This window comes from Hemitrygon akajei, chromosome 15 (assembly GCF_048418815.1).
Source record: "Hemitrygon akajei chromosome 15, sHemAka1.3, whole genome shotgun sequence".
In the NCBI taxonomy this organism is placed as follows: Eukaryota; Metazoa; Chordata; class Chondrichthyes; order Myliobatiformes; family Dasyatidae; genus Hemitrygon; species Hemitrygon akajei.
The window spans coordinates 1720444-1737988 of NC_133138.1; the positions used below are offsets into that span (position 1 = coordinate 1720444).

At 46.3% G+C, this 17545-nt stretch overlaps 1 protein-coding gene across 4 annotated transcripts in view; it reads right to left on the reverse strand.

The window, feature by feature from the left end:
- The window catches only part of LOC140739096 (glutamate receptor 1-like), a 643907-nt gene that overhangs the window by 580895 nt on the left and 45467 nt on the right, over positions 1-17545 (reverse strand). For all 4 annotated transcript variants that reach the window (XR_012101563.1, XM_073067046.1, XM_073067045.1 and 1 more), the window contains exons 5-10: positions 17354-17407; positions 16651-16812; positions 15679-15846; positions 14214-14318; positions 5421-5531; positions 3753-3959 (exon numbers count right to left, since the gene is read on the reverse strand). Coding sequence is in view for 3 of the 4 variants with exons in the window: in XM_073067046.1 (XP_072923147.1) it covers positions 3753-3959; positions 5421-5531; positions 14214-14318; positions 15679-15846; positions 16651-16812; positions 17354-17407 (807 nt within the window). In the remaining variant the exon portion in view is untranslated. The remainder of the gene's footprint in view (positions 1-3752; positions 3960-5420; positions 5532-14213; positions 14319-15678; positions 15847-16650; positions 16813-17353; positions 17408-17545) is intronic.

Below are 17545 nucleotides of genomic sequence, written 5' to 3' on the forward strand. Positions count from 1 at the left end.
CACCGATGTCAAGCTAACAGGTCTACAATTTCCTTTTTGCTTCCTTGCCCCCTTCTTAAATAGCGGAGTGACATTTGCAATCTTCCAGTCCTCCGGAACCATGTCAGAATCTATTGACTTTTGAAAGATCATTGCTAATACTTCCGCAATCTCCACAGCTACTTCCTTCAGAACACGAGGGTGCATTCCATCTGGTCCAGGAGATTTATCTACCCTTAGACTATTCAGCTTCCTGAGTACTTTCTCTGTCGTAATTGTGACTGTGCATATTTCTCTTCTCTGACACCCTTCAATGCCCGGTATATTGCTGATGTCTTCCTCAGTGAAGACTGATGCAAAATACTCCTTCAGTTCCTCCGCCATCTCCTTATCTCCCATTACAATTTCTCCAGCATCATTTTCTATCGGTCCTATATCTACTCTCACCTGTCTTTTACTCTTTATATACTTGAAAAAGCTTTTAGTATCCTCTTTGATATTATTTGCTAGCTTCCTTTCATAGTTCATCTTTTCCCTCTTAAGACCTTCTTAGTTTCCTTTTGTAAGCTTTTAAAAACTTCCCAATCCTCTGTCTTCCCACTAATTTTTGCTTCCTTGTATGCCCTCTGCTTTGCTTTTACTTTGGCTTTGACTTCTCTTGTCAGCCACTGTTGCATCCTTTTTCCATTCGAAAATTTCTTCTTCTTTGGAATATATCTGTCTTCCACCTTCCTCATTTCTCGCATAAACTCCAGCCACTGCTGCTCTGCCGTCCTTCCCGCTAGTGTCCCTTTCCAGTCAACCTTGGCCAGTTCCTCTCTCATGCCACTGTAATTTCCTTTACTCCACTGAAATACCGACATATCAGATATCGGCTTCTCTTTCTCAAATTCTCACAGTGAACTCAATCATGTTATGATCACTGCCTCCTAAGGGTTCCTTCACTTCCATCTCTCTAATCACCTCTGGTTCATTACACAATATCCAATCCAGTACAGCCAATCCCCTAGTGGGCTCAACAACAAGCTATTCTAAAAAGCCATCTCGTAGACATTCTACAATTCCTCTCTCTTGAGATCCATTGCTGACCTAATTTTCCCAATCCACTCGCATGTTAAAATCCCCTACAATTGTCATAACACTGCCCTACTGGCAAGCCTTTTCTATTTCTTGTTGTACTTTGTAGTCCACATCACTGCAGCTGTTTGGAGGCCTGTAGATAACTGCCATCAGGGTCCTTTTACGCCTGCGATATCTTAGCTCAACCCATAAAGGTTCTTTACCTTCCGATCCTATATCAACTCTTTCTAATGATTTAATATCATTTCTTACCATTAAAGTCACGCCACCCCTCTACCTACTGCCTATCTTCCGATACACCGTGTATCCTTGGACGTTCAGCTCCCAGAGACATGCATCCTTTAGCCACATCTCAGTGATGGCCACAATATCATACCTGCCAATCTGTAACTGTACAAGATCATCCACCTTATTCCTTATGCTGTGTGTATTTAAGTATAACACCTTAAGTCCAGTATTTGGTACTTTTTGCACTGATTGCACTGCAACTCATCCCAATGGCTGCAAATTTGCTCCATCACCTGCCTGTCCTTCCTGACATCTTAACTGCTCACTACCTTAGATCTATTTCTGCTTTCCCTCTCCTCTGCTCCATCATTCCAGTTCCCATCCCCCTGCCAAATTAGCTTAAACCCTCCCTAACAGCTCTATTAAACTTTCCTGCTAGGATATTGGTCCCCCTAGGATTCAAGTGTAACCCGTCCTTTTTGTACAGGTCACACCTGCCCCAAAAGAGGTCCCAATGATCCAGAAACTTGAATCCCTGCCCCCTGCTCCAAACCTTCAGCCACGCATTTATCCTCCACCTCATTCCATTCCTACTTTCACTGTCGCGTGGCACAGGCAGTAATCCCAAGATTACTACCTTTGCGGTCCTTCTTCTCAACTGCCTTCCTAACTCCCTATATTCTCCTTTCAGGACCTCTTCCCTTTTCCTACCTATATCATTGGTACCTATATGTACCACGACCTCTGGCTCCTCACCCTCCCACTTCAGGATATCTTGGACATGATCAGAAACATGTCGGACCCTGGCACCAGGGAGGCAAACTACCATCCGGGTCTCCTGATTGTGTCCTCAGAATTGCCTATCTGACCCCCTAACTATCGAGTCCCCTATTACTACAGCCTTCCTCTTCCTTTCCCTACCCTTTTGAGCTACAGGGCCGGACTCTTTTTGGTTGCCACAAGAGGACACTGGTTTAAGCTGCTGGGGAGTAGGTATAGAGGAGATATCAGGGGTAAGTTTTTTATGCAGAGAGTGGTGAGTGCGTGGAATAGGCTGCCAGCAATGGTGGTAGAGGCAGATACGATAGGGTCTTTTAAGAGACTTTTGGATAGGTACGTGGATCTTAGAAAAATAGAGGGCTATGGGTAAGTCTAGTAATTTATAAGGTAGGGACATGTTCGGCACAACTTTGTGGGCCGAAGGGCCTGTATTGTGCTGTAGGTTTTCTATGTTTCTACCTCACACTTGTCTGGATTAAACTCTGCCCTAATTTCAACCAATCTCTGTCCCACTGACTCCTTTGACAATCTTCCTCACTAGCCACAACTCCATCTTCAGAAGTTTTCTGATGACTCTGCCATAGTTGGATGCATCAGCAAGGGAGATGAGGCAGAGTGCAGGGCTACGGTGGGAAACTTTGTCACATGGTTTGAGAAGAATCATCTGCAGCTTAATGTGAAAAAGACTAAGGAGCTGGTGGTGGACCTGAGGAGACCTAAGGCACCAGTGACCCTTGTTTCCATCCAAGGGGTCAGTGTGGACATGGTGGAGGATTACAAATACCTGGGGATAAGAATTGACAATAAACTGGACTGTTCAAAGAACACTGAGGCTGTCTACAAGAAGGGTCAGAGCCGTCTCTATTTCCTAAGGAGACTGAGGTCCTTTAACATCTGCTGGACGATGCTGAGGATGTTCTACGAGTCTGTGGTGGCCAGTGCTATCATGTTTGCTGTTGTGTGCTGGGGCAGCAGGCTGAGGGTAGTAGACACCAACAGAATCAACAAACTCATTCGTAAGGCCAGTGATGTTGTGGGAGTGGAACTGGACTCTCTGATGGTGGTGTCTGAAAAGAGGATGCTGTCCAAGTTGCATGCCATCTTGGACAATGTCTCCCATCCACTCCATAATGTACTGGTTAGGCACAGGAGTACGTTCAGCCAGAGACTCATTCCATCGAGATGCAACACTGAGCGTCATAGGATGTCATTCCTGCCTGTGGCCATCAAACTTTACAACTCCTCCCTCGGAGTGTCAGACACCCTGAGCCAATAGGCTGGTCCTGGACTTATTTCCACTTGGAATTATTTACTTATTATTATCTAATTATTTATGGTTTATATTGCTATATTTCTACACTATTCTTGGCTGGTGCGACTGTAACGAAATCCAATTTCCCTCGGGATCAATAAAGTATGTCTGTCTGTCTGTCTGTATTCATGCATTCTCTGCAAACTTATAATCAGACACCTGACAATTTTCATCTGAGTAATTTCTATATATCCCAGCACTGATCCCTGAAGAACACTATGGTCTCTTCAGAACAGAGGATTCTTGGAGATATTCCATTGTCCCTGGGGAATAATGTTGGGATGGAGTGGGACACTGGCCTAAGCCCATTCAGAACCAGTTCATTATTAGCCAGCTCAGGGAAGCAACACTCTCACCCACAAATAATACTCACCGAGTACACTAGCTCCCCAACCATCCCATTCCACACTTTGCTCTCGGGATCCCGTGCTCCGTACTTCCCATCTGCCACGATGGCCAGTTTGTACTTGAAGCCCACGTGCTTGGCGATCTCTGCTGCCAGCTCTACACAGTAACCCTCATACTTATCATTTCCCTCCAGCTGCTCCTGGTTCTTCTTTAACATCACGTATGGGGGCTCCTGCAGAGACACAAAGCGAAGTCAATGGGATGCACATCCATCCAATCACAGAGCTCAGTCAATGAGACAGAGCTCCACCCATTCAATCACACACTATCAATGGAACAGAGATCCATTCATTCAATCACAGAGCTCAGTCAATGGGATGGAGATCCATCCATCCAATCACAGAGCTTGGTCAACAAGTTGGAGCTCCATTCTTCCAATCACAGAGCGTTGACGTGGCAGAGCTCAATTCATCCAATCACAGAGCATTAACAAGGCAGAACTCTATCCATCTAATCCTAGAGAGTTAGCAGGGTGGAGCTGCATCCATCGCTGAATTGTCTTGGGCAACCACCCCTCTGTGGGCAGTGAGTGGGTGGAGAATGTGTGAGGAAATGCTGTCTCATCTGGGAGATTGTAGGATCCCGGAAGGAGAGGAATTGATGAAGGGCCGGCTGTTTTCATGTGAAAGTACAGAAGAGGAGTGAATGACAGAAATGCTGAGAACAGGCCATAGTGCACAGAACCAGGCCATTTGGCCCATCATTTCCCTGCTCACTATCATATGGTGGCCTCATTTGTTGAAGTTCATTAACCACTGCAATAACCTCTCCTGTTTCTCTCCCTGTGCTGTTTATAAACTTTGGACAGATAGCAGGGGCCACTGTGGAAACAGGTTTTAATGGCAGTAGTGCCACTGAATAGTTCATGTTACAAGGTCTTTAGATGGTGAGCTGAAAGGCCTGGATCTTTGTCTCTATGATTCTGAGGAAAGCAGGGAACAGAGGAAGATCTCACATTACAGTAGAGCTAGAGACCCTCAAACAGTTGGAGGGAGAGAGGGAAACAAACATGTGGGAAAAGTTCTGATAATGGCTGTGGAGTAGAGTAACCGAACATCTAGTGAGACAGTATCAGGCTGAGGGGAGGCTGCAGAATTCTCACCCAGTGCACCTGGGACAGCTGGACAAGGGTGGTAGCCAGCAGAGCACACTGTGAACACTGATCATAATTCCGTCAGGTTAGTACAGTTACGGAGGAGGCTGAAGATCATAAGCCAGGCGGTTTTCCACACCCGAGATACAGTTGACCATACATAGGCTGAAGATGGATACGTGATACCCAACAGCGTCAGAATGGTGAGGGAGCAGGGAGGGAGGGCATAGTCAAGGATTGGGCCCCACTGAGAAAAGGGATGGATCCCAATCCGAGACCTACCCACTGAATGAAAAGTGCAGCAGAGAAGGGAAGGGAAAAAAGTTCTGGGCACAAAGTGCAGTGTGTACTGAAGGTTGAGGGTGGAGAAAAATCCTGCCAGGAAATTTGGGAAAAGGCTTGACAATGAAAAGACTGGTGTGCAGGGGCAGATGGGATGGAAAAAATTGAGCAGATACCACATCTGCCTTTACACAGGAGAGTGAACTAGTATTGGCAGGAGGCCTAGTAAGAGGAGACAGAGGAAGGGATGGTACATACTAGTATGGTGGTGACGATGTAGGTCTGGTTCTGGATGCCACTCGTGTCATTGCTGACATGAAGATCACCCGTGGTTGCCACAAATTTGTCATCTTCATTCCAATAACCGATCTACATTGGCAGAGAGAAGAGTAAGTATGGAGAGATTGGGTCACAGCACCCCATCAACACTCCTCCTCCCTATCCCAACCTTATCTTTACCAAGAATGGGCAAAGAAGTGGCAGATGAAATACAGTGTCGGGAAATGTATAGTCATCCATTTTGGTCGAAGAAATGAAAGGGTTGTCTATTTTCTAAATGGAGAGAAAATACAAAAAGCTAAGGTGCAAAGGAACTTTGGAGTCTGTGTGCAGGATTCCCTAAGGTTTAATTTGTAGGTTGATTATTTTGTGAGGAAAACAAACACATTGTTATCATTTATTTCAAGAGGACTAAAACATGAAAGCAATGATGTAATGTTAAGATTTTATAAAGCACTGCTGAGGTCTCACTTGGAGATTTGGGGGTCGTTTTGGACCTCCTATTTTATAAAGGATGTGCTGAACTGGAGAGGGTTCAAAAGAGGTTCATGAAAATGATTCCAGGATTGAAAGGCTTGTCATATGAAGAGCGTTTGATGGCTTTGGGCCTGTATTCACTAGAACTCAGAAGAATGAGGAGTGACCTCATTGAAACCTATTGAATGCCGAAAGGCCTCGATAGAGTGGTTGTGATCCGGATGTTTCATGTGGTGGGAGACCAGAGACCAGAGGACACAGTCTTAAAATAGAGGATGAGTTATTAGAATGGAGGTTAGGAGGAATTTCTTGAGCCAGAGAGTGGTGAATCTGTGGAATTCATTGCCATAGGAAGCTATGGAGACTGTGTTTAGGCATATTTAAGGCAGAAGTTAATATATTCTTGAGTGGTCAGGGCATGAAGGGATACGAGGAGAAAGCAGGAAATTGGAGCTGAGAGGAAAACTGGATCAGCCACGATGAAATGGCGGAATGGACTCAATACACAAAATAAGACATAGGACATAGGAGGGGAATTAGGCCATTCAGCCCATCAAGTTTGCTCTGCCATTCCATCATGGCTGATCCTGGATTCCACTCACCCATACACCTGCCTGCTTGCCAATTCCTTTAATGCCCTGACCAATCAGGAAATGATCAACTTCCGCCTTAAATATACCCATGGACTTGACCCCCTCCACAGTCTGTGACAGAGCACTCCACAGATTCACTACTCTCTGGCTAAAGAAATTCCTCCTTACCTTTGTTCTAAAAGGTTGTTCCTAAATTTTGAGGCTGTGCCTTTAAGTTATGGATACCCTCACCTTAGGAAATATCCTCTCCATATCCACCCCATCTAGTCCGTTCAACTTTCAGTAGGTTTCAATGAGATCCCCTGCATTCTTCTAAATTCCAGTGAGTACAGGCCCAAAGCTGCCAAACGTTCCTCATAGGTTAACCCTTCACTCCCAGAATTATCCTTGTGAACCTCATCTGTACACTCTCTAATGACATTCTGAGATATGGGACCCAAAACTATTGACAATATTACAAGTGTGGCCTGACCAGTGTCTTGTAAATCCTCTGCATTATCTCCTTGGTTTTAAATTCTATTCCCCTTGAAATAAATGCCAACATTGCATTTGCCTTCTTTACCACAGACTCAGCCTGTGAATTAACCTTCTGGGAGTCCTGCACGAGGACTCCTAAGTCCCTCTGCACCTCTGATGTTTGAATCTTCTTCCCATTTAGATGGTAGTCTGCACTATTTAATGTGGATAAATGTGAGGTTATCCACTTTGGTTGCAAGAACAGGAAAACAGATTATTATATGAATGGTGACCGATTAGGGAAAGAGGAGGTGCAACGAGACCTGGGTGTCATTGTACACAGTCATTGAAAGTGGGCATGCAGGTACAGCAGGCGGTGAAAAAGGCAAATGGTATGTTGGCATTCATAGCAAAAGGATTTGAGTACAGGAGCAGGGGGGTTCTACTGCAGTTGTACAAGGCCTTGGTGAGACTGCACCTAGAGTATTGTGTGCAGTTTTGATCCCCTAACCTGAAGAAAGACATTCTTGCCATAGAGGGAGTACAAAGAAGGTTCACCAGATTGATTCCTGGGATGGCAGGACTTTCATATGAAGAAAGACTGGATCGACTAGGCTTATACTCGCTGGAATTTAGAAGATTGAGAGGGGATCTTATTGAAACGTATAAAATTCTAAAGGGATTGGACAGGCTAGATGCAGGAAGATTGTTTCCGATGTTGGAGGAGTCCAGAACGAGGAGTCACAGTTTAAGGATAAAGGGGAAGCCTTTTAGGACCGAGATGAGGAAAAACTTCTTCACACAGAGAGTGGTGAATCTGTGGAATTCTCTGCCACAGGAAACAGTTGAGGCCGGTTCATTGGCTATATTTAAGAGGAAGTTAGATATGGCCCTTGTGGCTAAAGGGATCAGGGGGTATGGAGAGAAAGCAGGTACAGGGTTCTGAGTTGGATGATCAGCCATGATCATACTGAATGGCGGTGGAGGCTCAAAGGGCCGAATGGCCTACTCCTGCACCTATTTTCTATGTTTCTATGTTTCTATGTAACAGTGAGTGGGAAGTTGAATGCTTGGGAAGCTTTTAAAATCCAACAAATGCAACTAAAAAATCTATAAGAAGGGAAAAGATGAAATCAGTAGAACCTCCCTGCTCCTGTACTCAAATCCTTTTGCTATGAATGCCAAATATAACAAATATAGTTACTACCTTATATGCACTTTCATTGGCTTTTATGCAGTCCTTAACTTCCCTTGTCAGCCATGGTTGCCTACCCCTGCCACCTGAGAACTTATTCTGTGGGACAAACCTTTCCTCAACTTTGTGAACTATTCCCAGTAACTTCAGCCATCTTTGCTTCGCTGTCATCCCCGCCTGTATCTACCTGGGCAAGCTCCTCTCTCATGCCTCTGTAATTCCTTTTATTCCATTGTGATACTGATACATGTGAATTATGCTTCTCCCTCTCAAACTGCAGTATGAATTCAATCATACTATGATCACTGCCTCCTAAGGGTTCCTTTACATTCAGCATCCTAAGAAGTTCTGGGTTATTACACAACACACAATCTAAGATAGCCTTTTCCCAAGTAGGCTCAAGCACAAGCTACTCTAAAAAGCCATCTCATAGACATTCAGCAAATTCTCTCTCTTGCAATCCAACACCAACCTGATTTTCCCAATTCCCTTCTATATTGAAATCCCCCATTACAATTGTACAATTGTCCCTCATTACCCTTATAACATGCCTTTTCCAGCTGCCTTTGTAACCTCAATGCCACATCTTGGCTATTATTAAGGCCTACATATGAATCCCAAAATGTTTTTTTTACCCACCCACAAAGATTCAACTTTCTCTGACCCTATGCCACCCATTCTAAAGATGTAATTCCATCTCTTACCAACAGAGCCACACCACTGCCTATGCCTTCCTGCCTGTCCTTTCATTACAAAGTATATCCTTTGACGTTAAGCTCTGAATTATAGCCTTTCTTTCAGCCACAACCCAGTGATATCCACAATGTCAAACTGACCAGTCTCTAATTGTGCCAGGAGTACGCCCATCTTATTCCGAATGCTATGTGCATTTAAATACAGTACCTTCAGTCCTACATTCTTCACCCTTTTGAATTTTGCCTCCGTGGTACAATTTAATACTTTGCTCTGTCTACATACTGGTTCCCATCCCTCTGCCATATTAGTTTAAACCACTCCCAATGGCTCTAGTAAACATAGAAACTGAAATCTACAGCACATTACAGGCTCTTTGGCCCACAATGTTGTGCTGACCACGTAACCTACTCTAGAAACTGCCTAGAATTCTCCTACTGCATAGCCCTCTATTTTTCTAAACTCCTTGTACCTACCTGAGTCTCTTAAAAGACCCTATTGTATCCATCTCTACCACCGCCGCTGGCAGTGCATTCCACGCACCCACCACTCTCTGTGTGAAAAACTTACCTCTGATATCCCCTCTGTACCTATTTCCAGACACCTAAAAACTATGCCCCCTCGTGTTAGCCATTTCAGACCTGGAAAAAAGCCTCTGGCTATCCACATGATCAATGGCTTTCATCATCTTAGACACCTCTATCAGGTCACCTCTCATTCTCCATTGCTCCAAGGAGAAAAGGTCACTCAACATATTCTCATAAGGCAAGTTCTTCAATCCAGGCAGATTCCTTGTAAATCTCCTCTGCACTCTCTCTATAGTATCCACATCCTTCCTGTCGTGAGGTGACCAGAACTGAGCCCAGTACTCCAAGTGGAGTCTGACCAGGGTCCTATATAGCTGCAACATTACCTCACGGCTCTTGAACTCAATCCCACGGTTGATAAAGGCCATCACAACATACACCTTCTTAACAACACTGTCAACCTGCACACCAGCTTTGAGTGCTTAATGGACATAGACCCTATGATATCACTGATCCTCCACACTGTCAAGAGCTTTACCATTAATATTTTATTCTGTCTTCAAATTTAACCTACTGAAATGAGCCACTTCACACTTATCTGGGTTGAACTCCATCTGCCACTTCTCAGCCCAGTTTTGCATCCTATCGATGTCCCACTGTAACCTCTGACAACCTTCCAGACAATCCACAACACCCCCAACCTTTGTATCATCAGCACCATTCTAAACCACCATTCTAAATCTTCATCCAGGTCATTTATAAAAATTACAAAGAAGAAGGGCCCCAGAACAGATCCCTGCAGAATACCACTGGTCACTGACCTCCATGCAGAATACGAACTATCTACAACCCTCTTTGCCTTCTGTGAGCAAGCCAATTCTGGATCCACAAAGCAAGGTCTCCTTGGATCCCATGCCTCCTTACTTTCTGAAGGAGCCTCGCATGGGGAACCTTATCAAATGCCTTACTGAAATCCATATACACTACATCCACTGCTCTACCTTCATCAATGTGTTTTGTTACATCCTCAAAGAATTCAATCAGGTTCGTAAGGCTTGACTTGCCCTTGCCAAAGTCATGCTGACTATCCTTAATCAGACTATGTTTCTCCAAATGCTCGTAAATCCTGCCTCTTAGGATCTTCTCTAACTTGTCAACCACTGAAATAAGAGTCACCGGTCAATAATTTCCTGGGTTTTCTCTACACCCTTTCTTGAACAGGGGAACAACATTTGCAACCCTCCAATCCTCTGATACTTCTCCCATTTCTATTGATGACACAAAGATCATTGCCCAGAGACTCAGCAATCTCCTCCCTCACTTCCCACAGTAGTCTGGGGTATATCTTGTTCTGTCCTGTCGACTTATCAAACCTTTCAAAAGCTCCAGCACATCCGTTTTCTTAATGTCTATAAGCTCAAGCCTTTCAGTGAGTATTAAGTCATCCCCACAATTGACAAGGTCGTTTTTACTGGTAAATACTAAAGCAAAGTATTCATTAAGTACTGCTGCTATCTCCTCTGACTCCATGCACACATTTCCACTATTGCACCTGATTGGTCCTATCTCACACAGCTCACCCTCTTGCTCTTCACATACCTGTAGAATGCCACGGGGTTTTCCTTAACCTTGCTCACCAAGGCTTTTTCATGGCCTCTTCTAGCTCTCCTAATATCATTCTTGAGCTTTTTTCCGGCAACCTTATAATTTTCTAGAACCTTAACAGTACCTAGTGTCTCGAAACTTTTGTAAGCTTTTCTTTTCTTAACTAGATTTTCTAAATCTTTTGTATGCCGTGGTTCTTTAACCCTCCCACTTTTTCCTTCCTCAATGAATCATACCCATGCAGAATACCATGCAAATGTTCCTTGAACATTTGCCACATTTCTGCTGTGCATTTCCCTGAGAACATCTGCTCCCAATTTGTGTTCCCAAGTTCCTGCCTAATAGCATCATATTTTCCCCTCCCCAATTAAATGTTTTCTCAAATCCTCTGCTCCCATCCCTCAATAGACAATAGACAATAGACAGTAGGTGCAGGAGTAGGCCATTCGGCCCTTCTAGCCAGCACCGCCATTCACTGTGATCATGGCTGATCATACACAATCAGTACCCCGTTCCTGCCCTCTCCCCATATCCCTTGACCCCGCTATCTATGAGAGCTCTATCTAACTCTCTCTTGAATGCATCCAGAGACTTGGCCTCCACTGCCTTCTGGGGCAAAGCATTCCACATATCCACCACTCTCTGGGTGAAAAAGTTTTTCCGCATCTCTGTTCTAAATGGCCTACCCCTTATTCTTAAACTGTGGCCTCTAGTTCTGGACTCACCCATCAGCGGGAACATGTTTCCTGCCTCCAGTATGTCCAATCCCTTAATAATCTTACATGTTTCAATCAGATCCCCTCTCATCCTTCTAAATTCCAGTGTATACAAGCCCAGTCGCTCCAATCTTTCAACATATGACAGTCTCGCCATTCCGGGAATTAACCTTGTGAACCTTCGCTGCACTCCCTCAATAGCAAGAATGTCCTCAAATTTGGAGACCAAAACTGCACACAATACTCCAGGTGGGGTCTCACCAGGGTCCTGTACAGCTGCGGGAGGACCTCTTTACTCCTATACTCAATTCCTCTTGTTATAAAAGCCAGCATGCCATTAGCTTTCTTCACTGCCTGCTGTACCTGCATGCTTGCTTTCATTGACTGATGTACAAGAACACCTAGATCTCGTTGTACTTCCCCTTTTCCTAACTTGACTCCATTTAGATAGTAATCGGTCTTCCTGTTCTTGCCACCAAAGTGGATAACCGCACATTTATCCACATTAAACTGCATCTGCCATACATTTGCCCACTCACCCAGCCTGTCCAAGTCACCCTGCATTCTCATAACATCCTCCTGACATTTCACACTGCCACCCAGCTTTGTGTCATCAGCAAATTTGCTAATGTTACTCCAGTCGCTCCAATCTTTCAACATACGACAGTCCCTCTGCAGATAAAGGAGACAGAGTACTACTTCCAAAATGCTCTCCCACTAAGAGATCTGGTATTCATTTCCCAATACCAGATGAAGTACAGCCTCTCCTCCAGTTATCTACATACTGCATCAGGAAACTTTCCTGAACACACCTAACAAACTCCACCCCATCTAAGCTCAGTACTCTTAGAAGATGCCAGTCAATATTAGGAAAATTAAAATCACCCATCACAACAATCCTATTATTATTACACCATTCCAGAATCTGCCTCCCTATCTGCTCATCGATGTCTCTGTTACAATTGGGTGATCTATAAAAAACACCCTGTAGAGTAATTGCCCCCTTCCTGTTTCTAACTTCCACCCATAATGACACAGTAGACCATCCCTCCATGACTTCCTCTCTTCTGCAGCCGCAACACTATCCCTGATTAGCAATGCCATGCCCCCACCTATTTTGCCTCCCTCCCTGTCCTTTTTGAAACATCTAAAGCCCAGCACACTCAGCAGCCATTCCTGCTCCTGAGACATCAAAGTCTCTGTAAAGGCCACAGTGTCATAGTTCCACATATTGATCCACACTCTCAGTTCCTCTGCCTTGTTTATGACACTCCATGCATTAAAATAGACACATCTCAAACCATCTGGCTGAGAGCATCTTTGCTCTATCATCTGCCTATCCTTCCTCACAAACTCCCTACAAGCTGTCTCGACATGCTCCAGCCTCCCCATCCTCTGCCTCTTCATTTCGGTTCCCACCTACATCCCCCCAGAAATCTAGTTTAAACCTTCCTCAATAGCATTAGCAAAACCTCACTCTCAGGGTATTAGCTCCCCTCCAGTTCAGGTACAACCCGTCCCACTTGTACAGGTCACCCCTTCCCCAGAAAAGTTCCAGTGATCCAAGAATTTGAAATCCTGACCCTTGCACCATCTCATCAGTCACTCATTCATCTCTTCCTGTTCTGACCTTCACCAGCTCATGGCACTGGGAGTCATCCACCTTGGAGGTCCTGCTCTTTAGCCTCCTTCCTAACTCTTTAAACTTACTGCGCAGGACCTCTGCTCCTCTCTTGCCTATGTTATGTACCACAGCCTCTGGTTGCTCACCCTCCCCTTCAAGAATATTCTGCAACTGCTCAGAGACACCTTAGGCAACACACTATCCTGGTGTCTCTTTTGCTGCCACATAATCTCCTATCTTTCTCCCTAAGACTATTGCTCTGCCTGACTTCACCCTACCCTTCTGAGGCTCAGAGATAACCACAGTGCTATTGGTCTGGCTGACCTAATTCAGCTCCTATGTCTCATGGTCTCCCCACCCCACCGTTTCTCTATCCTCACTGGCTTCTCTCCCCCACCACATCCCCATCCTCACCATCTTCTCCACCCACACAGTCTCCCCAACCCACTGACCCTTGTCCTCCCTATACCATCCCCTGCACGTCTCCCCATCCCCACCGACCCACTCTATCTCCATCACTGCCCCCTCCCACCCCACCATTTCCCCAATGAAGTTGAACGACGTGAACCCAGGTGTTCAGGTGCGGTTCATGGTGTGGAGTGGAGGTGCAGGGGTGTTGGATATCTGGGGTGCGATTTAGTGTGTGATGTGTCCATGATGTGGAAGTTGGCAGAGTTTAGGGACTGGTGTGGAAACTATGGGGGGGTTGGATAAGAAGGGTGGGGTTCCAGCTGTATGGTGTAGGAGGTGTTGGGTGTGTGGGGTAGGGTTCAGTGTGTGGTTTGAAGGGTGAGGTACTGGTGTGGGGTGTCCATGATGTGGGAAGGGGTTGGAGGATGTGTACTCGACTTTGGCAGGGAGGATCGATCAACCTCACAGTGCTTACCTTCCTCATCCCATCAGTCTTCAGCTCTAGCACACTGACGGTGTAGTTCGTTCGATGGCCAAATTCATCAAACTGGATGTTTCCAGTCAGGCCCTCACTACGAACCTGCAGGGACACAGAACACAGACTGGTCTCAGCTCAGTGCCTCCCCCGAAGGCAAGGGCCAGATGTGGTGTGGTCCTTATGGTTTTCGTAGGACAGTGTGGTGGGATGGTGTGGAGGAAGCTTCACTCTGTGTCTGTCACCAGGAGTGTGTGAAGGGATGGTGTGGAGGGAGCTTCACTCTGTGTCTGACCCCGGAAGAGTGTGATGGGATGGTGTGGTGGGAGTTTCACTCTGTGTCTGACCCCGGGAGTGTGTGATGGGACTGTGTGGAGAGAGCTTCACTATGCATCTGACCCTGGAAGTGTTTGATGGGACAGTGCAGAGGAAGCTTCACACAGTGTCTGTCTCCAGGGGTGTGTGGTAGGATGGTGTGGAGGGAGCTTCGCTATGTGTCTGACCCTGGAAATGTTTGATGGGATAGTGTGGAGGGATCGCCACCTAGTGTCTAACCCTGGAAGTGTTTGATGGGATGGTATACTGACAAAGGGAGCTTTTTTCTGTGTCTGACCCTGGGAGTGTGTGATGGGACAGTGGAGAGGGAGCTTCACTCTGTGTTTAACCCTGGGAGTGTTTGATGGGACAATGTAATAGATGCATCTTCACTCTGTAGTAGATGGTTGCCCCTTTCGCTGGAAGCCCGTGACTAGTGGTGTGCCACAGGGATCAGTGCTGGTTCCTGGGACTTAAGATCCTGAATTATAGGGAAAGGTTGAATAGGTTAGGACTTTGTTTCCTGGAATGTAGGTGAATGAGGGGGAGATTTGATAGAAGTATACGAAGTTATGAAGGGTATTGAAAGTAAATGCAAGCAGGTTTTTTCCACTGTGGTTGGGTGAGACTAGAACAAGAAGTCATGGGTTAAGGGTGAAAGGTGAAATGTTTAAGGGGAACCTGAGGGGGAGTTTCTTCACTCAGAAGATGGTGAGAGTGTGGAATGAGCTGCCAGTGGAACTGGTGGATGCAAACTTGATTTTAATGTTTAATAGAAGCTACATGGATGGAAGGGGTATGGAGGGCTATGTTCCATTTTTCAGTTGGGGTGGAGAGTTCTTTTGACATCCATGATCAAAGATGTTGACCAGCTTCCTCAACTTGACTGATACCAGATTGTGCTGGAGAGCTGAGTGATCCTTCTCCTTGAGGGTCTGGACTCATCAGCGAGAGCAAGACAGAAGCCTGCTCCACCTAGGGCTCAGGTCAAAGGACTGCCCCAGACGTTCAGCCTGGGACAGGTCCAAAGGCTCACCCTCACCCACCACTGCCCATGATCTCAGGACCTGGGGACCTCCAGACTGTGTTTTTGGAGCAGCTAGTTTTGGGGCTAGGGAATGGGACGGTGTACATTCTTTCACTGACCTACCTGCTGCAAAGCTCGCTGGATGTCGATCCCTTGGCCCCAGGGAACAGCCGGGTTCGCCAGGCAATCTCCGGCATTTCCTCTGCGCGCGATGTCAATCCGAGTCTTACGAAGATACTTGAAGGCTTCGGACAAGACCAGGACTCCGTCCAAGGTCATGGCTGATGTGTACTGTCAAGGTGGGGAAGGTGCAGATGTGAGGGAGCTGCTCCACACAGTTGGCAAATGGCATGGACATCAGGAATTCTGGGAAGCAGGGACACGAGAACAAAACCATGGCGCTGAGGGTGAAGACCATCCGAGGTCTTTCAGAGAGGAGTCGGAATGAGGGGCATCATCTCGACCCACTTCTACTGCTGTGAATGGGAAGAGTGGCCTAGTCATTGGGTACATTTAAAATGGAGGTTGGTAAGTTCTTGATTAATCGGGGCATCAAAGGTTACAGGGAGAAGGCAGGTGACGGGGTGAGTGGAATAATAAATCAGCCCTGATGGAATGGTAGAGCAGACTGAATGGCCTAATTCTGATCCTATGTTTATGATCTTATGGAGTAGGAGGGGGAATACTGAGTCTTTAATGGCATTGGTCAGACCGTACTTGGAGTATTGTGAGTAGTCTTGGGCCCTTTATCTAAGAAGATATGTGCTGGAATTGGAGAGGGTTCAGAGGAGGCTCACGAAACTGATTCTGGAGATGAAAGAGCTAACCTATGAGGAGTGTTTGCTGGCTCTGGGCCTGTACACACTACTGTTCATTGAAACCTATCAAATATTGAAAGGTCTGAATGGGCCAAATGTACTTTGGTCTTATGGGAACAGGGAGAGTAGGAGTGGGAACAGGGAATGTTAGATTGAGGAACAGGAAATGTGGAAGGTGGGAAGAGACCGCACCCTCTTGCTGTGCGGGAAGTGGGGGGAGTGGGGGCAGGCCTGGGGCGGAATGGTCTACTGGTGGGTGGTGACTTGGGTGTCTCACCTTGAGACGTTCCCGGTCCACACCCTGATACTCCTTGTTGTCAAGCCTCCTCCAGCGCTGCAGGAACTTGTCGACCATCTCGCTGTGTGGCCACACCATGTGGAAGCCAGTGACGTTGGCCCCTGCGTACCGGAACATTGCCAGGTCCATGTCCAGGAACCCCTGCAATACCCAATGTCACCCAGCATCATCCAAACAACCAGTGTCACCCAGCATCACCCTCACACCCATCATCACCCAGTCAGCCAGCATCACCCAGTTTCAACCAGTGTCATCCAGAATCACCCACACACCCAGTGTCACACATCTCAGTGTTGCCATGTCTGCCAGCATCACCTTCACACCCATCATCACCAACACAGCTAGTGTCACTTAGCATATCCAATTGTCAGCCAGCATCACCCAGTCTCTCTCTCTCTGTCCCACACAGTGTCACATACACATATACCTAGTGCCATTCACACTTACACACCCAGTGTCTCTTTCACACACACACACAGGCTTTCACACACACTGCCATTCACAGATACATCCAGTACCTCGCTCACACCCTGTGTCTCTGTCTCTCACACACAATATCACACACACTGCCACTCACACACCTCACGTGGGAGAGGTGGAGGGGTCCCTTGAGGAGTGGGTGGGAGAGGAGGAGAGGTCTCACTGAGTGGGAGATTGTGGTGAGGAGAAATATCTCACCTACCAGAGTGGCGAAGATGTACTGATATCCCCGAATGTGTTTCCCAATGTTGATGATCTGTGAGAGAGAGAGTGAGAGCGAGAGAGAAAACGAACAAGTTCCTGGGAGCAGGGCCATCAACCAACATCAACCCACTTTTCCCAGACTCCTATCCCCATGCATCTGCTGACTTCTAACTGATGCTGACACAAGGTG